We start from the raw sequence: 24,555 nt of genomic DNA on the forward strand, positions 1-24,555 counted from the left end.
TATTTTTGCTTTTATGAGCGATGAAACAGATTCATCTGATTTGTGGGTATAAATCAGAGCTGGCAGACAAATTGGAGCCACTCCTGGTCTCCTGCTGCTTCCCGAAGGCGAAATGGCTGGAGCCCTTCTTTTAGATTTCAAGAAGGTGGCAAACTCTGGCTACATAGGTGACAACGTTTTATTGGCATCTAGGTGTCACATCCAGCCTAGAAGCTGCTCTGTCCTTTCAGATGCTAATTGGTGAACATATGTCTCTGACCGAATACTAAACGCCTATCTGTAATAACATGGAATTAAACTAGCTCTACAGTTACATATTTCTACTGATCACATCTCAACTACCCAAATCTTACATTTATGTTACACATAGGTTTAATATATTTGTCATGTCTCGTACTGCATGCCAGCGCTTGTTTTTGGCCTGTTGCAGCCAGTTACACTATAAGCCCTTGTCAGGACATGTGTTGTAATCATGTACTTCTGATGTTGTCCATCCCATACCACAGTGCTACGTCTTTCATTTTAGTCATTTAGGCAAGGTCATGTACAGGCTGGTACATTTATTTTGCAGAATTGTGCAGCCAATTAGTGTTTTAACACCAGAACCTACAGCACATGTGTAGCTCTGGGTGTTATCCATCGCAGGCTACAGGTTTAGACCTCTACATGACTTCCTTGTAGTGAATGTGTCATCTATTTGCAACATAGGGTTAGAACAGGGGTCCTCAAAATACGGCCCGCCGAGGCCATTAACCCAGCCTGCCGGCAGGGGCGTATTTTCCGCGAGGAAGGGACACGAAGTACAGGGGTGGGCAGGGGGCTGCTGTACCTTACCTGGCTCCGGTCCCAGTCCCACGACGATCCAGTCCAGGAAGCGCTGCTCCTTCATTCACTCCGGCCACTCCCTCACTCCTGCCGCTCGGCTCCGCCTCCTCACCGGTGATTGGGCGTCAGAACTGTAGCTCAGGAAAGGCACACAGGTGGTCAATCACCGGCGAGGAGGCGGAGCCAAGCGGCCCCGCAAACATCGAGTGAGGGAGAGGCCGAAGTGAAGGAGGACAGCTGACAGGTAAGTGTGCCGTGCTGATGGTGCTGCTGCAACCAGGTATGCTGGCTGCAGCAGTACCATGCTGGAGCAGGGGTCAGCAAGTTAAGTGTCAGTGGGAGGAATAGTGCCCCATCATTGGTGTCACTGATACTAATGATAGGGCATTATTCCTCCCACTGACACCAATGATGGGGCACTATTCCTCCCCCCCCCCACTGACACCAACGATGGGGCACTATGCCTCCCTGCCTCCCCCCCCCCCCCCCCACTGACACCAACGATGGAACACTATTCCTTCCCCCACTGACACCAATGATGGGGTACTATTCCCCTCCACTGACACCAATGAAGTACTATTCCTCCCACTGACACCAAAGATGGGGCACTATTCTTCCCACTGACGACAATGACGTACTATTCCTCCCTATGACACCAAAGATGGGACACTATCCCCTCCACTGACACCAATGACGGGGCACTATTTCCCCCCCACTGACACCAATGACGTACTATTCCTCCCACTGACACCAAAGATGGGGCACTATTCTTCCCACGGACACCAATGATTGGACACTATTCCTCCCACTGACACCAATGATGGGACACTATTCCTCCCACTGACACCAATGATGGGACACTATTCCTCCCACTGACACCAATGATGGGACACTATTCCTCCCACTGACACCAATGATGGGACACTATTCCTCCCACTGACACCAATGATGGGACACTATTCCTCCCACTGACACCAATGATGGGACACTATTCCTCCCACTGACACCAATGATGGGACACTATTCCTCCCACTGACACCAATGATGGGACACTATTCCTCCCACTGACACCAATGATGGGACACCATTCCTCCCACTGACACCAATGTTGGGACACTATCCCCTTCCCCCCACTGACACCAATGACGAGGCACTAATTCCCCCCCCCCCCCCCCAACACTGACACCAATGATGGGGCACTATTCCTCCCCTCACTGACACAATGGGGCACTATTCCTCCCCCCACTGACACTAATGATGGGGCACTATTCCTCCCACTGACACCAATGATGGGGCACGATTCTTCCCACTGACACCAATGATGGGGCACTATTCCTCCCACTGATACCAATGATGGGGCACTATTCCTCCCACTGATACCAATGATGGGGCACGTTTCTTCCCACTGACACCAATGATGGGGCACTATTCCTCCCACTGACACCAATGATGGGGCACTATTCCTCCCACTGACACCAATGATGGGGCACTATTCCTCCCACTGACACCACTGATGGGGCACTATTCCTCCCACTGACAGCAATGATGGGGCACGTTTCTTCCCACTGACACCAATGATGGGGCACTATTCCTCCCACTGACACCAATGACGGGGCACTATTTCTATCCATAAGACACACTTAGGGGGAAATGTCTGGGAGTCTTATAGAGCAGCCGGACCAGTATTCCCACCACCGTTGTATGTCCACAGTCTCTGGTCATCTCATGTACTGTGTCCACATTTGTTTAAAAAATTTTTTTTTTAGAAACTATAGTCCTGCCCTCCAACGGTCTGAGAGACAGTGAACTGGCCCCCTGTTTAAAAAGTTTGAGGACCCCTGGGTTAGAACGTATAGAGAATGTCTTGGGGCTTGCTCTGCAGCACTAGTGTAATTGTGGAACACTAAATATTTTACATAACCTTTACTTGTGAGCACTGGTATCATCTATCTTGAATCACAGTGGTTTCCTTTTCGTAGCTTTCCTTGCACATGGGTAGAAACTGACTCTCTCCAAAGCTTTTGCACTTTGCGAATGCAAAGTATGCATTTTTTTTGGGGGGGGGGATGTTTATCCTGTGCCCAAATGTTATACCTCTTCCATGACTTCATGTGTGGATGGTTTGATAGTTTAGATTAGTGTTGCACTGAAATGAAAACTCTGGTGCTGAAACCGATACAGAAAATTCAGACTGCACGTGGCCAAAAACTCAAATGTCTGCATAGGTGGGGAGGTGCAAATGTTTTTTTGTATTATTTTAAAGTATAATGTGTATTTATATTTATTTTTTTAACTTATAATTTTATTGATATAACATAGGGGACCAATAGTCCTCTATGTGATGGCATATGAGTGACAGGTTCTCTTTGTGGGGGTGGGGGCAGTGTGTGAAAGGAGGATGCAGAAGAGGAGCGGTGTATACAGTGAGGGAGCGGTGTATACAGTGAGGGAGCGGTGTATACAGTGAGGGAGCGGTGTATACAGTGAGGGAGCGGTGTATACAGTGAGGGAGCGGTGTATACACTCAGGCTCCCTCACTGGCTGACCCTATGTCACTCCTGGTTTTTAACCGCTTGCCGCCCTGCCACTGTGTTTATACGTGTGCAGGGCGGCAGTGGAGCGCAAAACCACGTTTAAAAACGGGTTCCGCGCTCCCGACACTTTCGCGGGCAGGGGGCGCGCGCGCGCGCGCCCGCCGACCCGCGGGTGATCCGATTCGATCCAGGAGGGATCAATCATTAGATTTCAGCCAGTGATTTCTGGCTGAAATCGGATGATCGGTCCCTGTCCTATCCTGTCCTGTGTTGATATTTACACAGGGCAGGATATGATGTCATTCTTCTCTGCCTGGACACATTCCGTTCCAGACAGAGAAGAAGAGACATTTAAACGTGAGTAAAACACTACACTAACAGTTAGAACACACACTAGGACACATTTAACCCCCTGATTGCCCCCCCCCAGTTAACCCTTCACTGCCCTGTCACCAGTGTACCTGATCAGTGAAGCGATTTTTATTGATCACTGTATCAGTGTCGCTGGCGACTTCCAATAGTGCTAGCGCCCCTCCCAGATAGCGCCAGTTTGCCCCCCAGTACACCAATAAAGCCATTTAACCCCTTAATTTCCCCCCCCACCCCCCCAGTTAACCCCTTAACTGCCCTGTCACCAGTGTCACTGATCAGTGAAGCGATTTTTACTGATCACTGTATCAGTGTCGCTGGCGACTTCCGATAGTGTTAGCGCCCCTCCCAGATAGCGCCAGATTGCCCACTAATACACCAGTAGTCCCGTCTAACCCCTTGATCGCCCCCCCCCCCCCCCCCTGAGTTGACCCCTTCACTGCCCTCTCACCAGTGTCACTGATCAGTGAACCAATTTTTACTGATCACTGTATCAGTGTCGCTGGCGACTTCCGTTAGTGTTAGCGCCCCTCCCAGATAGCGCCAGATTGCCCGCTAATACACCAGTAGTCCCGTCTAACCCCTTGATCGCCCCCCCCCCCCTCCCCGAGTTGACCCCTTCACTGCCCTGTCACCAGTGTCACTGATCAGTGAACCAATTTTTACTGATCACTGTATCAGTGTCGCTGGCGACTTCCGTTAGTGTTAGCGCCCCTCCCAGATAGCGCCAGATTGCCCGCTAATACACCAGTGATCCCGTCTAACCCCTTGATCGCCCCCCCCCCTCCCCCCTGAGTTGACCCCTTCACTGCCCTGTCACCAGTGTCACTGCTCAGTGAACCAATTTTTACTGATCACTGTATCAGTGTCGCTAGCGACTTCCAATAGTGTTAGCGCCCCTCCCAGATAGCACCAGTTTGCCCGCTAGTACACAGATAATCACATTTGACCCCTTGATTGCCAGGAACACGCTTACTTGCACGCTAAACCTTCATTGCTAGTATAGTGTCTGATTGGATCAATATCTTTGATCAGATCAGCGCTATACCAGCATTCACATTACTTTAGTATCCCCAAAAACGCAGTGTTAGCGGGATCAGCCCCAACACCTGCCAGCACCTGCGTTTAGCCCCTACGCCCCCCCCTTCTCCCCCGGCAAGTGCAGTGTCAGTAGATAACTGTCACTTGATACATATTACACACAAAACCGCAGTGTTCACAGAATCAGGCCTGATATCTGTTAGCACTTGTCGGTAAATTTTTTGTAGCGGTTCAAGCAGTCCCTGACAGCCAGGCGCTCTTTTTCCCGTGAGTCGCACTAGGTACCTGTAAATTTAGTGGCCAAAATGTCTAAGCAAAGGTACACTAGTGAAGAGGCCTATAGGATTCTGAGCATGTCAAGTGAGAGCGAAGGGGAAGACTCACTGGCAGAATCAGGCTCAGAATACGAACCTATAGACAGCAGCGGCACCCTGACAGCTGGCTCAGGCGACGAGGAAGTGGTCCCTGCTAAGGTCAGGCGTACCCAATCCCATTCACAGGTTGCTGAGGTGGTACAAATGCATGATGACTCTCATATGCAGCAGAGTGCCAGTACTAGTGCCGCAGTATCTTTTGGTGAACTGGCGAGCACCAGCGGCCTAGTACGTCCTGGTCGTAGGCATACCAGCACTGCAGTATCACTTGGTGACGTGGCGAGTCCCATAAGTGCAGTACAAGCTGGTGCGGTGGCGAGCACAAGTAGTGTCCCGCGGCCACCAAGAATTCGCAGACAGGCCCGTAGAGCCCCTAGTGTCCTTCCGGATGTGCTTGCAAATCCCGATTGGCAGCCCACAAATTCTGCAGCACCCGTACTTCCCCCATTCACTGCCCAACCCGGAATTCAGGTGGAAACAGCAAATTTAAATACTCCCCTTAATTTTTTTGAGCTGTTTTTCACAGAAGATCTTTATGCATTGATTGTGGATCAAAGCAATTTATATGCACGCCAATTTATCGCCGCCAACCCAAATTCAAACCTTGCCAGACCATTCGCATGGAAACCCATTACGGTTTCCGAATTTAAAGTTTTTTTGGGCCTAACCCTCAACATGGGCATTAATGATAAAAATCAATTGCGGTTGTATTGGTCCACCGACCCTCTTGTTCACATGCCCGTGTTCTCTGCTGCCATGGCCAGGCATAGATATGAGAGTATAATGCGTTTTATGCACTTCTACGACAACTCACTCAGTCGTCCTCGGGGTGACCCTGAATTTGACCGGCTCCACAAAATTCGGCCCCTCGTAAATCACTTTAACCAAAAATTTGCAGATGTGTATACTCCCCAGAAAAACATCTGCATCGATGAGTCCCTCATTCAATATTCTGGCCGCCTTGTAATCAAACAATATCTCCCCAGCAAGCGTGCCAGATATGGGATCAAGATGTATAAGACCTGTGAGAGGGCAACAGGCTATACATGTAAGTTTCGGATTTACGAGGGAAAAGATAGTTACTTGGAGCCCCCCGGATGCCCAGACTACATGGGGAGCAGTGGCAAGATAGTTTGGGACTTGGCGTCATCCTATTTCCACATGGGGTACCACTTATACGTGGACAATTTTTATTCAAGCGTGCCACTATTTAGACATTTGTTCAATTTGGGAATTTGCACATGTGGCACTGTGCGATCTAATCGCCGAGGCTTCCCCCAACGGCTTGTAAATACCCGTCTTAAAAAGGGGGAAAAAGCCTGCTTGAGAAATGAAGAATTGCTCACAGTGAAGTGGAAGGACAAACGGGATGTTTACCTCCTGTCTTCCATTCATGCAGATACGACCGTCCAAATTACCACGGCAACTGGTGTTGTTGAGAAGCCCCTCTGTGTCCACGATTATAACCTTAACATGGGAGGGGTGGACTTCAATGACCAGATGATGCAGCCGTATTTAGTTTCCCGAAAATCCAAACGCTGGTACATAAAAGTGTCAGTTTATTTATTTCAATTGGCTCTATATAATGCTTTTGTTCTCTATAAAGCAACTGGACATAGTGGATCATACCTAAATTTCCAGTTAGAGAACATCAGGGCCCTTTTGTATCCAGAAGGTGCTGTGCCCCAAATCCCTCTCCCAGATGCAGTTAGCCGTCTGCATGAGAGACATTTTCTCGATACCATTCCTGGTACCCCAACCCAAAGAAGACCCCAAAAAAGATGTCGTGTCTGCAGCAAACGTGGAATTAGGCGTGACAGCCGCTATTGTTGTCCCTCCTGTCCTGGCCAACCTGGCCTCTGCATCAAGCCCTGCTTCCGCCTCTACCATACACTAGTGAACTATTAGTATAGGGTACAGCACGGCACAGATCAGGGCACATTTACACAGGGTCTCAAAAGATGTTCGGTAGTCAGGAAACTGGCTATCGCATTTGGAGAGACCCTACCAGCTGTTTAAATGTTTGAAGTTTGGAAAAAAAAGTTAAAAAAAATAAAAAAAATAAATAAAAGTACAAATACCCCCCAAAAAAATAAAAAAATGTAAAAACCAAAAATAGTTATAGTTTTTTTTGTTGTTGTCATTTTTGTGATTGTTCGACTTTCACTGGTTTATTGTTGTTTTATTGTTAACCATTTCTGTTTGCAGGAATGCTTTCAGCTGCAGCGCTGACCTGTTTATTCTGACAGCAACAGGAACTTGCTCTCAGAATAGACATAAGTCAGCGTGAGCAGCGCTGTTGGATGAGATTTTTCATCCGCAGTTATAAAAAACAGAATATATGCCAAAGCATGGGGGCCTGGGGTGGCCTGTGGGTGGATGGCCCCTATGCTTCGGCATATATATTTTATATTTGTTGGCACATTTCATGTGTGCCCACCATTAGAAGTGGGTGGATTGAGGGAGGTTTCTAATGGTGGGCATACCACCACACACTTTTCCTTATAAAGTTGTTTTATTGAGTTTATGTTTTATTGTTAACCATTGTTGATTTTTTTGCAGGAACGTCAAACTGCAGCACTGACCTGTTTATTCTGACAGCAACAGGGTCTTGCTTTCAGAATAGACATAAGTAGGTGTGTGCAGTGCTGTCGGATGAGATTTTTCATCCGCAGTTAAAAAAAAGAAAATATATGCCAAAGCATGGGGGCCTGGGGTGGCCAGTGGGTGGATGGCCCCCATGCTTCGGCATATATATTTTATATTTGTTGGCACATTTCATATGTGCCCACCATTAGAAGTGGGTGGATTGAGGGAGGTTTCTAATGGTGGGCATACCACACACTTTTTCTGGCAGAGATTTCTTCTCTTTTTTTTCATTCAGCCCACAGGCTGCATAAAGAAAAAAAGAACATAGCATATACACCCAACAAGGACCAGTGACATACTGGTACATCACTGGACTTTGAATGGTTATACCAGGGTGATGCCTGCAGCTGCAGGCATCATCCTGGTTTTATTTTTTTCAGCCGGAAATGGGCTTTCATGTAAAAGCATTCCTAGTGGTTAATTAGCTTCAGAATTGCCTTTACAAGCAGCGGGAGAAAATGGCCCCCCCTCCCCCTCCCTGAGATTTGCTTTCCAAAAAGGGGTCATTTGGGGGTGTTTGTTCTATCCTGGTATTTTAGCACCTCAAGAGATGTGATGGGCGGTCAGAAAGTAAAAGCTGTGTAAATTTCAAATTATCTATACCATAGTTTGTAGACGCTATAACTTTCACACAAAGCAATCAATATACACTTATTGGGATTTTTTTTACCAAAAACATGTAGCAGAATACATTTTGGCTGAAATTTATGACTAACTTTGAGTTTACGATATATTTTTTATAGCTGAAAGTAGAAAAAATTGTTTTTTTTTCAAGATTTTCGTGTTTTTTTGTTTATAGCGCCAAAAATAAAAAGCGCACAGGTGATCAAATACCACCAAAAGAAAGCTCTATTTGTGTGAAAAAAAGGACGTAAATTTCGATTGGTTACAGCATTGCATGACCGCGCAATTATCATTTGAATTAGTGCAGCGCTGTATAGCAAAAAAAGGCATAAATTACAGTATCTATACCATAGTTTGTAGACGCTATAACGTTCACACAAAGCAATCAATATACACTTATTGGGATTTTTTTTACCAAAAACATGTAGCAGAATACATTTTGGCTGAAATTTATGACTAACTTTGAGTTTACGATATATTTTTTATAGCTGAAAGTAGAAAAAATTGTTTTTTTTTTCAAGATTTTCGTGTTTTTTTTGTTTATAGCGCCGAAAATAAAAAGCGCACAGGTGATCAAATACCACCAAAAGAAAGCTCCATTTGTGTGAAGAAAAGGACGTAAATTTTGTTTGGGTACAGCATTGCATGACCGCGCAATTATCATTTGAATTAGTGCAGCGCCAAACAGCAAAAAAAGGCCTGGTCATTAAGGGGGGTAAATCCTCTGGGGCTCAAGTGGTTAATTAATTACCAGCTTCTGTTTCCCTTCACTATATCTCAGAGAATGAGCTGTCATTCTCCCTGCCACTAAGAGACACTAAGGAGCGGGGTAACCCAGTGACATTACCCAGTGACCCCGCCCCCTAGTTCCCCTGTTGGAGGAGGTGTCTATTTCTCATGGGCTGTCCTGGAAGTCTCCTGGAAACAGAGTTACTGGTAAGCCAATTTTTTTTCTCTTCTGCAGTCTTTATTCGGAACGCCAAATATTATAAATAGACCCATCTTATCAGTTTAGCTGGAGATTGAGGGGTACATTTGATGTGAGATGTGCTGCAGAGCCCTATTGTGGAGTGACAGCACAGCAAATAAGTCTCAGAACATAAATAAGAATTCATTTGCTTTTACTTTCAGAATTGTATGAAGAGATTCGATTGTTTCGAGAAGCTTGTGGAGAGGCACACATGAAAACCATCCTGGGCACTGGAGAGCTGGGCTCACTTGCCAATGTCTACAAGGCCAGTCTGATCGCCATGATGGCAGGTGAGTCAAAGTAGCTTTCCTGCAGGGAATTGCAGTATAAGGGGTTGTAAGACATTACTTAAAGGGTATAGGGGGTGAGTCCAGGAACATTTTCATAAGTATAATACTGCTGAAAAACCGTGCTCGGTTTGCTCTCCTGCAGTGCCCTCACTTGTGTATTAGTGGGCTGTATTGTTCTTGGTGTGAAAGCCATATTTGATAAGGTTCTTCACTTTCCTCTTAGATGTGTATGGCAGTTCTATATACAGTTGCAAGAATTGGGCATAAAATGTGCTCTGAACGTCATCTAAGTCACAACAATAGAAGAACACAGTCTGCTGAACATAATACTACACAAACATTAGATGTTGCCATGGTTTAATTGCACATAACATGTAAACATTCACAGTTCAGGGAGGAAAAAGTATGTGAATCTTTGGACTTAATAACTGGTTGACCCTCCTTTGGCAGCAATAACCGCAACCAAACGTTTTCTGTAGTTGCAGATCAGACCTGCACAACGATCTGGAGTAATTTTGGACCACTCCTCTTCACAAAACTGTTTCAGTGTAGCAATATTCTTGGGATGTCTGGTGTGAATCGCTCTCTTAAGGTCATGCCACAGCATTTCAATCAGGTTGAGGTCAGGACTCTGACTGGGCCACTCCAGAAGGCGTATTCTGTGCTGTTGCAGCCATTGTTTTGTTGAATTACTTGTATGCTTTGGGTCATTGTCCTGTTGCATCACCCATCCTCTGCGGAGCTTCAGATGGCGGACAGATGGTCGTACGTTTTCCTGCAAAATGTCTTGATAAACTCTGGAATTCATTTTTCCATCCATGACAACAATCAGTCCAGGCCCTGAGGCAGCAAAGCAGCCCCAAACCATGATGCTCCCTCCGCCATGTTTTACAGTGGGGATGAGGTTTTGATGTTGGTGTGCTGTGCCTTTTTTTCTCCACACATAGTGTTGTGTGTTCTTCCCAAACAACTCAATCTTGGTTTCATCTGTCCGCAGTATATTTTGCCAGTAGTGCTGGGGAACATCCAGGTGCTCTTTTGCAAACTTCAAACGTGCTGCAATATTCTTTTTGGACAGCAATGGCTTCCTCCGTGGTGTCCTCCCATGTACTCCATTCTTGTTTAATGTTTTCTTTATTGTAGATGTGTCAACAAAAATGTTAGCATGTGCCAGAGATTTCTGTAGGTCTTTAGCTGACACTCTGGGATTCTTCTTTACCTCATACAGCATTCTGCGCTGTGCTCTTGCAGTCATTTTTACAGGACGTCCACGCCTAGGGAGAGTAGCAACAGTGCTAAACTTTCTCCATTTGTAGACAGTCTGTCTTACCGTGGACACATGAACATCAAGGCTTTTGGAGATACTTTTGTAACCCTTTCCAGCTTCATGCAAGTCAACAATTCTTGATTGTAGGTCTTCTGAGAGCTCTTTTCTGCGAGGCATGGTTCACATCAGACAGTGCTTCTTGAAACCAGTAAACCCAAAACAGGTGCGTGTTTTTTAAGGGCAGGACAGCTGTCAGCAACACATCTAATATCATCACACTGATTGGAGTCAAGGTTGGCTCACTCCTGGCTCCAATTAGCTCTGGGAGAAGTCATTAAGCTAGGGCCTCACATACTTTTTCCTCCCTGCACTGTGAATGTTTACATGTTATGTGCAATTAAACCATGGCAACATCTAATGTTTGTGTAGTATTATGTTCAGCAGACTGTGTTCTTCTATTGTTGTGACTTAGATGACGTTCAGAGCACATTTTATGCCCAATTTATGCAAAACTCCACGTAATCCCAAGGGGTTCACATACTTTTTCTTGCAACTGTATGTTGTAGAGTCTGATCTGAAAGGCACAGCAAGCAGATGCTCTTGTTGGTGCTTTCAGTAATTCAGTACATTGAGGTTTGGTGCTGGCAGCCAGGCATTGTTCTTGACACAAAGCTTTTGGTGCCATAGTGACTTACAATAGTAAAGTTTTGGTCACTGTTATAGTCAGAGGTCCGCATTGGTATCCTTGATGCTTCTCTCGGAGCAGGTATTCATTAATCCTTTCTAACTGTGATTTGCTTACCTTATTAATGACACAAATGCCCCCTGCCATTCCAGTACAATAATTAAAGGATTCATCAGTGGTCCCCTTTACTCATAGGAATGAATGGCATGAGCGTTATTTTTGTTTATGTAATTTTTTTAGTTGGGATTTCCTGAGACTTGAAATCTTTTTTAAAAGTTTCTCCATGGTAAAAGATTAACCACTTGCCTACCGGGCACTTATACCCCCTTCCTTACCAGGCCAATTTTCAGCTTTCAGCGCTGCCGCACTTTGATTGACAATTGCGCGGTCATGCAACATTGTACCCATATGAAATTTTGATCATTTTTTTCTCACAAATAGAGCTTTCTTTTGGTGGTATTTAATCGCCACTGGGCGCTTTACTTTTTGCGCTATAAATTAAAAAAAGTGCAAAAAATTTGAAAAAAAAAAAAAAGTTTGTTTCTTTTATAAAATTTTTCAAACAGGTATTTTTTCTCCTTCACTGATTTGCGTTGATGAGGCGGCACTGATGGGCACTGATAGGCGGCACTGATGGGCACTGATAGGCGGCACTGATGGGCACTGATAGGCAGCACTAAAGGGCACTGATAGGCAGTACTAATGAGGTGGCACGGATAGGCGGCACTGATAGACAGCACTAATTAGGGGTCACGGATAGGCGGCACTGATATGCAGCACTGATAGGCGGCACTGATAGGTGACACTGATGATGGGTACTGATAGACGGCACTGACTGGCATCACTTCTGGGCACTGACTGGCGGCACTGACTGGCACAACCCCTGGGCACTGACTGGTGGCACTGACTGGCAGCACTGCTGGGCTGCACTGGTGGGTGGCACTGGTGGACAGCACTGGTGGGTGGGCACAGGTGGGTGGCACTGGTGGGTGGCACTGGTGGGCACAGGTGGGTGGGCACAGGTGGGTGGCACTGCTGGGCACATGTAGGTGGCACTTCTGGGCACAGGTAGGTGGCATTGCAGAGTGGCACAGGTGGGTGCACTGCTGGGCACAGGTGGGTGCACTGCTGGGCACAGGTGGGGGCACTGCTGGGAATGGGTGGGCGGGGCTAGTGGGCGCGCTGCTGATCGGAACTTGCGGGGGTCACTGCTGGGCACCGATCATCAGGGCACTGATCATCAGTGCCCTGATGATCGGTGCCGATCCCCGCTCTGACAACTGCCGGTTCTCGGCAGTACTTTCCTCACGATCTGACAGCGTGAGGAAAGTGCAGCCGAGAACCGGCACTTGCATTTTCCTGTGATCAGCGTGTCATTGGACACCGCTGATCACGTGGTAAAAGGCCGGTGGGATCGGCCTTTCACCACATCACGTGATCAGCTGTGTCCGTAGGACACAGCAATCACGGAGATCGCCGGGTGCGCGCCCCCTGGGACGCGCAGGAGAGCGCGTTCTGGGAGGACGTCATATGACGTCCACTCAGAACTGGCCGGCCGCGGTGAAGCCGTCTTTCGGCTATGCGCGGTCGGCAAGTGGTTAAGAGAGGCTGGATTAGAGAAGTGTTTATCAATCTTTTTTTAGTCAAGGCATCCTTTAAAATTATGCACACTCTCAAGGTACCCCATGAATGTAAAAAACTAAACTAATAGTTTTACACATCACAGCAACGTCAAAACATGTAGGACACGCAACTTTAGAGGTGATTTCTTTTTATAAAGCAAGCACACCTTTGCACACTGTTACTGACTAGTATTCCTTTGTTTTTGCTCTCCCTCACTTAGCTAATGCAACCCCCAGTGCTGAAGGAGAGGGCAGGGAGGGGCAAACAAGGATGCTGTGTAGGCGTCCAGTGTCCTCCTTATAAACTTCTGACATCATTGGGTGTTGGGATGCTGGCGGCTAAAAGGTAGTAATGGTGCACAATGAAAACCTGTGGCTTTTTTGTAACTAAAAGGCAAGCTTGATCCATTCGCTGACTTGTATACAGTTTTTTGGCAATTTTCAGGCATTTTTCCAAGACACCCCTGTGCCGGTACCTCATGATACCAGGGCACTCTGGTTTAAAAACCCTGGACTATACTGTAGATAAGGAGTCTCCATAATTTCTAAACAAAGGGACAGTTTACTCTCCTTCAAACTTTAGGAGGGATGGACTGTGGCCAGTGGGAGTAGAAAATATCTTGGTGTCAGTGGAAGTAAAGAGTGTCCCCTTTTTGGTATTAGGGGGAGGAATAGTGTCCCATCTTTAGTGTCAGTGAAAGGAATAGTGCCCCGTCATTGGTGTCAGAGGGGAAAAAGTATCCCATCGTTGGTGTCAGTGGAGGAATAGTGCCCCATCATTGGTGTCAGAGGAATAGTGCCCCATTGTCAGTGTCAGGAACTATGCCCCAATGTTGCTGACAGTAGGGGAATAATGGCCAAAGGGCCAGATAAAAGCATGTGGAGGGCCGTAGTTTGGATACCACTGCTATGCTTTGTGAAGAAGTTTTGTGGATAATACACTATATTGCCAAAAATTTTGGGATGCCTGACTTTACACACACATGAATTTTAATGGCAGTCAGTAGGGTTCAATATTAAGTTGGCCCACCCTTTGCAGCTATAACAGCTTCAACTCTTCTGAGAAAGCTGTCCACAAGGTTTAGGAGTGTGTCTATGGGAAGGTTTGACCATTCTTCCAGAAGTGCATTTGTGAGGTCGGGCACTGATGTCGGATGGGAAGGCCTGGCTTGCAGTCTCCACTCTAATTCATCCCAGAGGTGTTCTGTCTGGTTGAGGTCAGGACTCTGAGCAGACCAGTCAAGTTTCTCCACCCCAAACTGGCTTATCCATGTCTTTATGGACCTTGCTTTGTGCACTGGTGCGCAGTCATGTTGGAACAGGAAGAGGCCATCCTCAAATTGTTCCCGCAAAGTTGGGAGCATGAAATTGTCCAGAATGTCTTGGTATGCTTACTCCTTAAGAGTTCCCTTCACTGGAACTAAGGGGCCAAGCCAACCCCTGAAAAACAACCCCACACCACAATCCCCCTCTACCAAACTTTACACTTGGCGCAATGCAGTCAGGCAAGTACTGTTCTCCTGGCAACTGCCAAACCCAGACATCTCCATTGGATTGTAAGACAGAGAAGCATGATTCATCACTCCAGAAAACACATCTCCACTGCTCCGAGTCCAGTGGCAGCGTACTTTACACCACTGCATCCAACGCTTTGCATTGTACTTAGTGATGCTTGGATGCATGCAGCTGCTCGGCCATGGAAACCCATTCAATGAAGCTATCTATGCACTGTTGTTGTGCTAATCTTAAGGCCACACAAAGTTTGGAGGTCTTTAGCTATTGACTCTGCAGACAGCTGTCGACTTCTGCGCACTTTGCACTCCAGCATGCGCTGACCCCGCTCTGTCATTTTTACGTGGCCTAACACTTCGTGGCTAATTTGCTGTTGTTCCCAGTTGCTTCCACTTTGTTATAATACCACTAACAGTTGACCGTGGAATATTTAGTAGCAAGGAAATTTCACAGATAGGCTTACTGCACAGGTGGCAACCTATCACGGTACCATGCTTGGAGTCACTGAGCTCCTGAGAGCGACCCATTCTTTCACAAATGTGTGTAGAAGCTGTCTACATGTCTAGGTGCTTGATTTTATACACCTGTGGCCATGGGGGGGATTAGAACACCTGAATCCAATGATTTGGAGGGGTGTTCCAATACTTTTGGCAGTATAGTGTATGTAGATAGTGTTGTGATGTCTAATGCAGTATTTTGGATAGACTCTAGATGGCACGGTGGTGTATTATGCATATATTCTGGATGAAGCTGTTCTCATTTGCAGTATTATGGCTGAACTGTAGATGGAGCTTTGACACATGATATTGTATCCTGGATAACCAGAACTCGCTTTACCTGTATCCCTCCTATACAGGATTCTGGGGAGTCCCCATCATAGAAGGCAATTCTTATACCTGAAGGTGCTGTCTGCTTTCATTTTAACATATAAATATTTTCCTAAAGCAAAGATCTCTTAACATGTATTACCAACATCATGGATCAGAGAAGAGAACTAAAGAAATCGGGCATTTTGGTGGCACAATACACTACCTCCGCCAAATCTGTTACCACCTTCAGTTAGGAGCTCAAAATTTTACCCATTTTTTGTTCTCTTCTTTGATCCACACTGTAGGTAATGCAAGAGATCTTTGCTTTGTGTACACTTTTGTTTTGCGTGATGCTGATATAGTTATGTCTCCTATAGATCTGTTTATGTTGCCAGAGCGTATACTGCTTCAGCTGAGTTGTGATATGTACTTTTATCCTATATGTAAACATTGTTAAAAGCTTTAAATAAATACATTTTATGTAGTGCATACCTTTTTGGCATGCTGTCTGCTCACTTCTCACAAAGCCTCATGTCCTCAAAATCTTTAGAGATAGATATATATATATACACAGTGGGGCAAAAAAGTATTTAGTCAGCCACCAATTGTGCAAGTTCTCCCACTTAAAAAAATGAGAGAAGCCTGTAATTGGCATCATAGGTAGACTTCAACTATGAGAGACAAAATGAGAAAAAAAATCCAGATAATCACATTGGCTGATTTGGAAAGAATTTATTTGCAAATTATGGTGGAAAATAAGTATTTGGTCACCTACAAACAAGCAAGATTTCTGGCTCTCACAGACTTGTACCTTCTTCTTTAAGAGGCTCCTCTGTCATGCACTCATTACCTGTATCAATGGCACCTGTTTGAGGTTGTGGACAGGTGTCTTTTATACTGATAACAAGTTCAAACAGTCTCACTCCAAACTCCACTATGGTGAAGACCAAAGAGCGGTCGAAGTGCAAAATTGTAGACCTGCACCAGGCTGGGAAGACTGAATCTGCAATAGGCAAGCAGCTTGGTGTGAACAAATCAACTGTGGGAGCAATAATTAGAAAATGGAAGACATACAAGACCACTGATAATCTCCCTCGATCTGGGTCTCCACGCAAGATCTCACCCCGTAGGGTCAAAATGATCACAAGAACGGTGAGCAAAAATCCCAGGACAACACAGGGGGACCTAGTGAATGACCTGTAGAGAGCTGGGACCAACGTAACAAAGGCTACCATCAGTAACACACAACGCCACCAGGGACTCAGATCCTGCAGTGCCAGACGTGTCCCCCTGCTTAACCTCCCTGGTGGTATGATTATTTCAGATTTTTGGTGCTGAAAGCGGTACCATTCTTTTGCATGGAAATTTGGCGTTTTATATTGTAGGCCTGTAAATTTTAGGAATAACTCACTGAAATCTGTCCAAACAAGAGTCTAGTAAACATCCCGGGTAGGATAAAACTTGAAACACGAAATCATAAATTATTATTTAATAAATCATCATAAAAAATAATATAATAATAAATTTAATTCAATAATATAATCAAACCAAAAACACTGAAATTTGAAATATAGCCCCAAGTTCGCACATCACTGAGCAAAGTCGCAAAATCGTTTTCAGTGTCTGATGACGAATTTCCCCACGAATCATTATCACTCAACTCTGCAAGTGGTTCTAATTTACTATCGCTGTTCTCTAGCTGGTCTAAAACTACTTTTGACCTAAAAGGACGCTTTTTGGACGCCATGGACGTTTCTCAGTTTCCAGGCAGAAAGAACAGTAAAAATGCAGGCAGGGCACAGGACAAAGCACTCGGGACAAAATGTATGTGAAATGGTTTGGTACAGTAATGTTATACTATGGTATTTTAGTGATTTTAGTGAATGTCACTTTTTGTCATTTTCAAATTTCCCGGCGTTCCATCCCCCATACGTCCTGACGCTCGCAGGGGACGGAACCCAGATGACAGATACCGGCATCCGCCGGATTACATTGCCGGGGACACTGCAGGAGGGACATCGCGGGAGCGCAGGACAAGGTAAGTGAACGAGGGATCCCGGATCAGCACCGCATGGTATTCCCGAGTGTAGCTCGGGGTTACCGCTTGTGGTACTGAAACTTTACCCCAAGCTACACTTAGGAATACCGCCAGGGGGGTTAAGCCAGTACATGCCCGGGCCCATCTGAAGTTTGCTAGAGAGCATTTGGATGATCCAGAAGAGGATTGGGAGAATGTCATATGGTCAGATGAAACCAAAATAGAACTGTTTGGTAGAAACACAACTCGTTGTGTTTGGAGGAGAGAGAGTGCTGAGTTGCATCCAAAGAACACCATACCTACTGTGAATGGGGTAGGCAACATCATGCTTTGCGGCCCTTTCTCCGCAAAGGGACCAGGACGACTGATCCATGTACAGGACAGAATGAATGGGGCCATGTATTGTGAGATTTTGAGTGCAAACCTCCTTCCATCAGCAAGGGCATTGATGAAATGTGGCTGGGTCTTCCAACATGACAATGATCCCAAACATACCACCCGGGCAACAAAGGAGTGGCTTCGTAAGAAGCATTTCAAGGTCCTGGAGTGGCCTAGCCAGTCTCCAGATCTCAACCTCATAGAAAACCTTTGGAGGGAGTTGAAAGTCCGTGTTGCCCAGCGACAGCCCCAAAACATCACTGCTGTAGAGGAGATCTGCATGGAGGAATGGGCCGACATACCAGCAACAGTGTGTGCCAACCTTGTGAAGACTTACAGGAAACGTTTGACCTCTGTCATTGCCAACAAAGGATGTATAACAAAGTATTGAGATGAACTTTTGATATTGACCAAATACTTATTTTCCACCATAATTAGCAAATAAATTCTTTCCAAATCAGCCAATGTGATTGTCTGGATTTTGTCTCTCATAGTTGAGGTCTACCTATGATGCCAATTACAGGCCTCTCATCTTTTTAAGTGGGAGAACTTGCGCAATTGGTGGCTGACTAAATACTTTTTTGCCCCACTGTATATGTCATACTCTGCACAGATGTGTGATTATTGTGTAAGTGTTGTTTGTGGCATTCAGCCATAGAGCGGTATGGTAGTGTCATTTTCAGAAAAGCTTTTATTGCATAGAAGCATTTTGCAGTTTGTTTTGAGTGATCACTGATATTAAGTTTTCAAGGGAGGAGGTAATAAAGCTTTTACTGTGTGAGTGCAATATTGGACAGCTGAACTGGGGGGGGGGGGTGCATATTTAGTACAATGGAGGACTGCTGGATATCTCACTGCCTAAGATCTGCTCATCTGGGGCCCCCATACAGGAATCCGGACTGAAAACACAACTGACTTGCCTGATGTTTCCACTTCTTCTTTTTATTACTGTAACAAGTTTTCTGTGATGACTGTGATTGGCTTTTCACAGGAATCACATGAGCCCAAAACTTGCAGATCAGTGCTAATCTTCCCTGCAGATCCTAATGCAGCTGCCAGAAAGCACATGTGACTGCAGAGGTGGAGCAGTTACAGTAGCAAACTTTGTTTCAAAGTAAGCATTGTGAGTGGTTAATCATAGTGATCACAGGCTCTGGTACAACACAGATTGGTGCATAACTGCAGGTAATTCCCACCCTCACCCACCACCAGGCACCTTTTATTGGGTGCAGAAATGTCCATGAACATTCTCCCATCCTGGGGGACCTACTTGGAGAATGTTAACACAGTGGTCACCCAATGGATTGACCAGGGACCAGCACAAACGGCCAATAATCAAAGTAAATGTGGAAATAATAATCGTTCTAATAAGCTGTATGGAGCGTAAAGCGGCTGACAGAGGAGACTCCACACAGAAAAGTAGTTTAGCGTCGTAAAACATCATGACCCCTCCCACCATTTAGAAGTTATATGAAGCTTCACACAGAGAAAATAAGTCTGCCAAAGCATTTCCAGAATAATATCGCAATTCTTACTAATTTGGAAATTATGGCCCTCTCTGTGCCTTATTAGAACTTGTATTTAAAGAAATCTTTGGATTATTGGCTGTTTTTTTTTTTTTTTTTGGGGGGGGGGGATGTAGCACCTTTCTATAAATGTCTAATGCAGGGTGTTAAAGCCAACACAAGAGAGCAGTGCCCTGCAGAACAGTAGCAGCCACATGTGGAACTTGTATGCTGAATTGCCGGACTTTACTGAAGAACAGTGCACCAGGGAACTACATTTCCCAGAGGAGCTTGTGTGTGGAGGGGGGCATATATAACTGAAAGCCTGGGAGACTGAGCGGGAAGTGAGAGAGTAAAGAGGAGGAAGTTTGCTGAGGGCTGGAATGTTGGACCAAGCCATGGAGCAAGAGTCAGAGAGGGAGGATCATCCAAGGAACTGCTTTCTTTGACGGTCCCACTAGATTTGGAGTGAGGTTTGGTAAAGCCACTACTGTGCTGCTAACTGTTGTTCTTGCCAGAGAAGAAGTTGTATGTAAGAACCTGCCGCGTAATATCTCTACTTATGATTCATGCATTCTGTGGATCTGTACTTCTTCCACCTTTCCTGTTTCTTCTTTATAATTACTCCACCAGTCATCAGCTTACCATTCATCAGAGGGCACCTCTGGCATAAGGAAGCAAAGCCCTGCCTTCACCAAGGTGGCTGCTTCCACACAGAGACACAAATGCAAATGCAACCACAATGTGCCATTGGGCTTCTCTCTTCTGATGGCGATTGTATCATAGTCAGGAGATCTAGATATCTACCCCATGCCTGATGGCCCCCAAAACACATTGAATATTGCTTGTTTATGTACTGTTAATTCCTAGTCAAGAATAAAGCTATATGTACACTTGATTTAATAGTTTGGCGGTCAACTTCTTTTTTTGCTCATTTCGATTTCTCAAGCCAGGTGGCACCCACTCAGTGGGGTTGTCCTCCATTCTGTGTTCTAATGTAGCTGAAGTTAAGCAAACGAAATCTGTCAATGAAAGCCAATATCCATGTTTAGCACATCAAGTTGATCTTGCTTTTGAACAATGCATAACAAGGCAGGGTGAGTCAATAATGGTGAAAAGATCAGTTGCAGGGAGGCCAGACAATGATTGGGACTACACCTCTGCCCTTTAGTTTGTGGACAAAGCTTCCACAATGTATTTTTTTTAAATTACAAACAAAATAAGTGCAGCGCTGAAAAAAATTATTATAATACAGTGCAAAACTAAAATTATTAATGCGAATATGGAAATAATAAATATAAGTGATAACACAAAAAGTGAATGAAGCGCTGCAATTAACGCAATGAAACAAGTGCGGTTGTGAATGTCTTAAACAAAATAAGTGTTCATGTGATGGTGAGGGTCTGACAAACACCAGTCAGAAAGTCGTGCTGCAAACGGATCCTATTGCACAGGTGGTAGCAGATTATTACATGTGACTTTTATCCGTGCAGGGAATTGATAAAAGTGCGCACTCACTAGATGTGCATAGTAACAGCGCAATGTGTTGAACCATATATTGATCAAGGATCTGCAGGAAGCCCTTTGTGTCCCTTTCTGAAAGGGACACAATATAGTTCTATGGGAAAGCGCAGCTAACCTGCTCCAAAGACATGGGTAAGCTGTGCTGCACCCACGGTGTGGGAAAACTTTATCATAGTAGTGTGAAAGTGCCTTTACTACTTTGTCCAGATTGCTGACACCTTAAGACAGGGAGTGTTACTGGCAGGATCACCAGGTGAAAATAAAGGGACACAGCCTAAAAAAACAAAAACTAATGCAGCCACCACATCTATGGGTTGGTAAGCTGCACTATATGAGAATTTTTTTGGGGGGGTTTAATACCACATTCATTTCGTACTTAGTTTTATTTTACTGTTTTATTATTTTACTATTTTATATTGTTTTTTTTATTATACATCAAACTGTTTCAAGTTAATTGAATACAATTTGAACTGAAATGGACAAAAAAAACATTATTCCTCCTTTTTTTTCCAATGGGTTAAAGGTTATAAGGTTATATTTTGGCTTGTTTAATTTATCAGTGAATATTTTGTATTTATGAGCTGTGCGGTCAGATATCGAAATTTAGCTTGAATAAAGACACTAGTCCATCCAGTTCAACCTGTGTGGTTGCGTTTTGTGTTCCTTCTCTTTCTTTCAGTGTTGTTAATTCAATGGTCACATGTGCCAAGAATGGCGAGTTCTTGTAAAAAAAAGGCTAGCAGGATTATTAGCATGTACTCCACCATTTCTAAGATCCCTGGTGTTCAATATTATAGCTATAGTGTTTTGCTAATCACGCGGCTTAAGCTATTTATGTTAGTAATACCTTTTTAAGATATTGCAGAGAGACAGAATGGACTGTTCAGTTATAATGCGACTTTTTAATCTCTTCTTCTTTCCACAAAGTCTAAAAAAGATTTTGCGAATTGAATAATAATTTGATCCGTTAATCTTTTGAAGGTAGTAATTTTATTGTGCCCTCTCTGCTGTCTCTGCGGCACACAAATGAATAGTGCTTCATTATAGCAGACTGCATTTAATAACCATTATCCATTATCATGTAATTAAGACTCCCTGTAACGAATCATGAGGACAATGCAAAAATACATAGTACATTTCTTTAATGAACTGGAAAATGTTCATCTTGTTCTATTTAGTAATGAGTTGCTGAATAGTCATTAAAGCCACTGGAGAACAGGATGAGATGGATTCTAAAGACTGTCTTCAGCTTGTGCTTAATCTATTAGAATTAAAATTTCATCTTCTATTTTTATCAACAGCTGATTAAAAGTCATTCTGTTTGACCAAATTGATTAGAAGACCATATACAGGGGCAGCTGTTGTTTAATGAAAGTTTTTAATGAAACTGTACCAGGGAGACTGGTAATTATAGGCCTTATAAAAGCTGGAACTACTCAGCCAGCATAGAGCGTTCATTGTGCGCCTGATGATTTAACGCAGTGTGGGGGAGGGGTGCCTGATATCAGCTTGCCCCTCAATATGCCACATAGCTCAGTGACTTCTGTATAATGGCCAAGGCATAGAGCTTCATGTTCGCCCTTCAGACAGGTGATTAGGTGTGTAAGGGGAAATCTAGCCAACCATGTATGTGGTCTGGTCACGTCTCTGAGGTGGTTGGTGTCTAGTCTTCTCTACATATCTGGTGATGAGGGATGAGAGGTAATTGGTGTCTGGTCTTTCCTATGTACTGGGTAATGGGGGTGAGAGGTCATTATTTTGTGTCTGGTTTTCTCAGTGTGCAGGATGATGAGGGGTGAGAGGTTATTGGTGTCTGGTCTTCCCTTTATAATAGGTAATGAAGTGAGTGTTGACTGGTGCCTGGACTTCCCTGTACTAGGTGACTAGGGGTATGAGGGTATTGGTATCAGGTTCTATATACTGGGTGATGAGGGGTGACAGGTGAGTGGTGTCTGATTTGATCTAGGTGCCCAGCCATGAAAAGCGAGAAGTGATGGGTATCTGGCTTCTTTTACAGGGAAGGAAATAAGTATTTGAATGTTTGGCCACTCACAAAGAAATGATCAGTCTAAAAATCAAATGGTAGGTGTATTGTAACAGACAGAATAGCAACAAAAAATTTAAAAGAAATGCATGTCTAACAAATTATGCACTGATTTGCATGTTCATGAGGGAAAATAAGTATTTGATTCCTTATCATTCAGCAGACTTTCTGGCTACCAGGCGTCTTTCATACAGGTAAAAAGCTAAGATTATAAGCAGTCTCTTAAAGGGAGTGCTGCTAATCTCATTTTGTTACCTGTATAAAAGACACCTGTCCACAGGAGCAATCAAACAATCAGGTTCCAAACTCTCCACCATGGCAAAGACCAAAGATCTGTCCAAGGATGTCAGGGACAAGACTGTAGACCTACACAAGGCTGGACTGGGCTACCAAACTATCGCCAAGCAGCTTGGTGAGAAGGTGACAACAGTTGGTGCAATCATTCGCAAATGGAAGAAACACAAAACAACTGTCAGTCTCTCTATGTGTGGTACACCATGCAAGATTTCACACTCATGGAGTGTCAATGATCATGAGAACAGTGAGGAATCATCCCAGAACTATACGTGAGGATCTTGTCAATGATCTCCAGGCAGCTGGGACCACAGTCACCAACAAAACTATTAGTAACACACTACGCTGACAAGGGTTGAAATCCTGCAGTGCACGCAAGGTCCCTCTGCTCAAGAAAGCACATGTCCAGGCCTGTCTGAAGTTTGCCACTGAATATCTGAATGATGCAGAGGAGGTCTGGTTGAAAGTGTTGTGGTCAGATGAGACCAAAATCGAGTTCTTTGGCCTCAACTCGCCGTGTTTGGAGGAGGAGGAATGCTGCCTATGACCCCAAGAACACCATCGCAACTGTCAAACATGGTGGTGGAAACATTCTGCTTTAGGGGTGTTTTTCTGCTAAGGGGACAGGACAACTGCACCGCATCAAAGGGATAATGGAAGGGGCAATGTACTTCCCTCAGCCAAGGCATTGAAAATGGATCGTGTATGGGTGTTTCAGCATGACAATGACCAAAAACACATGACCAAGACAACAAAGCAGTGGCTCAAGAAGAAGCACATTAAGGTCCTGGAGTGGCCTAGCCAGTCTCCAGACCTTAATCCGATTGAAAATCTGTGGAGGGAGCTGAAAGTTCGAGTTCCAAACGTCAGCCACCAAACCTTAATGACTTGGACAGCATCTGCCAAGAGGAGTGGGCCAATATCCCTCCTGAGATGTGTGCAAACCTGGTGGCCAACTACAGGAAACATCTGACCTCTGTGATTGACAACAAGGGATTTGCCACCAAGTACTAAGTCATGTTTTGTGAAGGGGATCAAATACTTATTTCCCTCATGAACGTGCAAATCAGTGCATAATTTGTGAGACATGCATTTCTTTTGAATTTTTTGTTGCTATTCTGTCTCTGTGTTACAATACACCTACCATTCGATTTGTAGACTGATCATTTCTTTGTGAGTGGGCAAACATTCAAAATCAGCA

General features: G+C 44.8%; 1 protein-coding gene across 1 annotated transcript in view; it reads left to right on the forward strand.

Moving 5' to 3' along the window:
- Nucleotides 1-24,555, forward strand: part of DERA (deoxyribose-phosphate aldolase) — a 47,640-nt gene that overhangs the window by 17,488 nt on the left and 5,597 nt on the right. Inside the window, exon 6 of the mRNA XM_089689082.1 lies at nt 9,548-9,676. Within this exon, the coding sequence (XP_089545208.1) occupies nt 9,548-9,676 (129 nt within the window). The remainder of the gene's footprint in view (nt 1-9,547; nt 9,677-24,555) is intronic.

The sequence above is a fragment of the Staurois parvus genome, unplaced genomic scaffold (genome assembly GCF_062004578.1).
Source record: "Staurois parvus isolate SC_StPar_1 unplaced genomic scaffold, SC_StPar_1.0 ptg000469l, whole genome shotgun sequence".
Classification (NCBI taxonomy): domain Eukaryota; kingdom Metazoa; phylum Chordata; class Amphibia; order Anura; family Ranidae; genus Staurois; species Staurois parvus.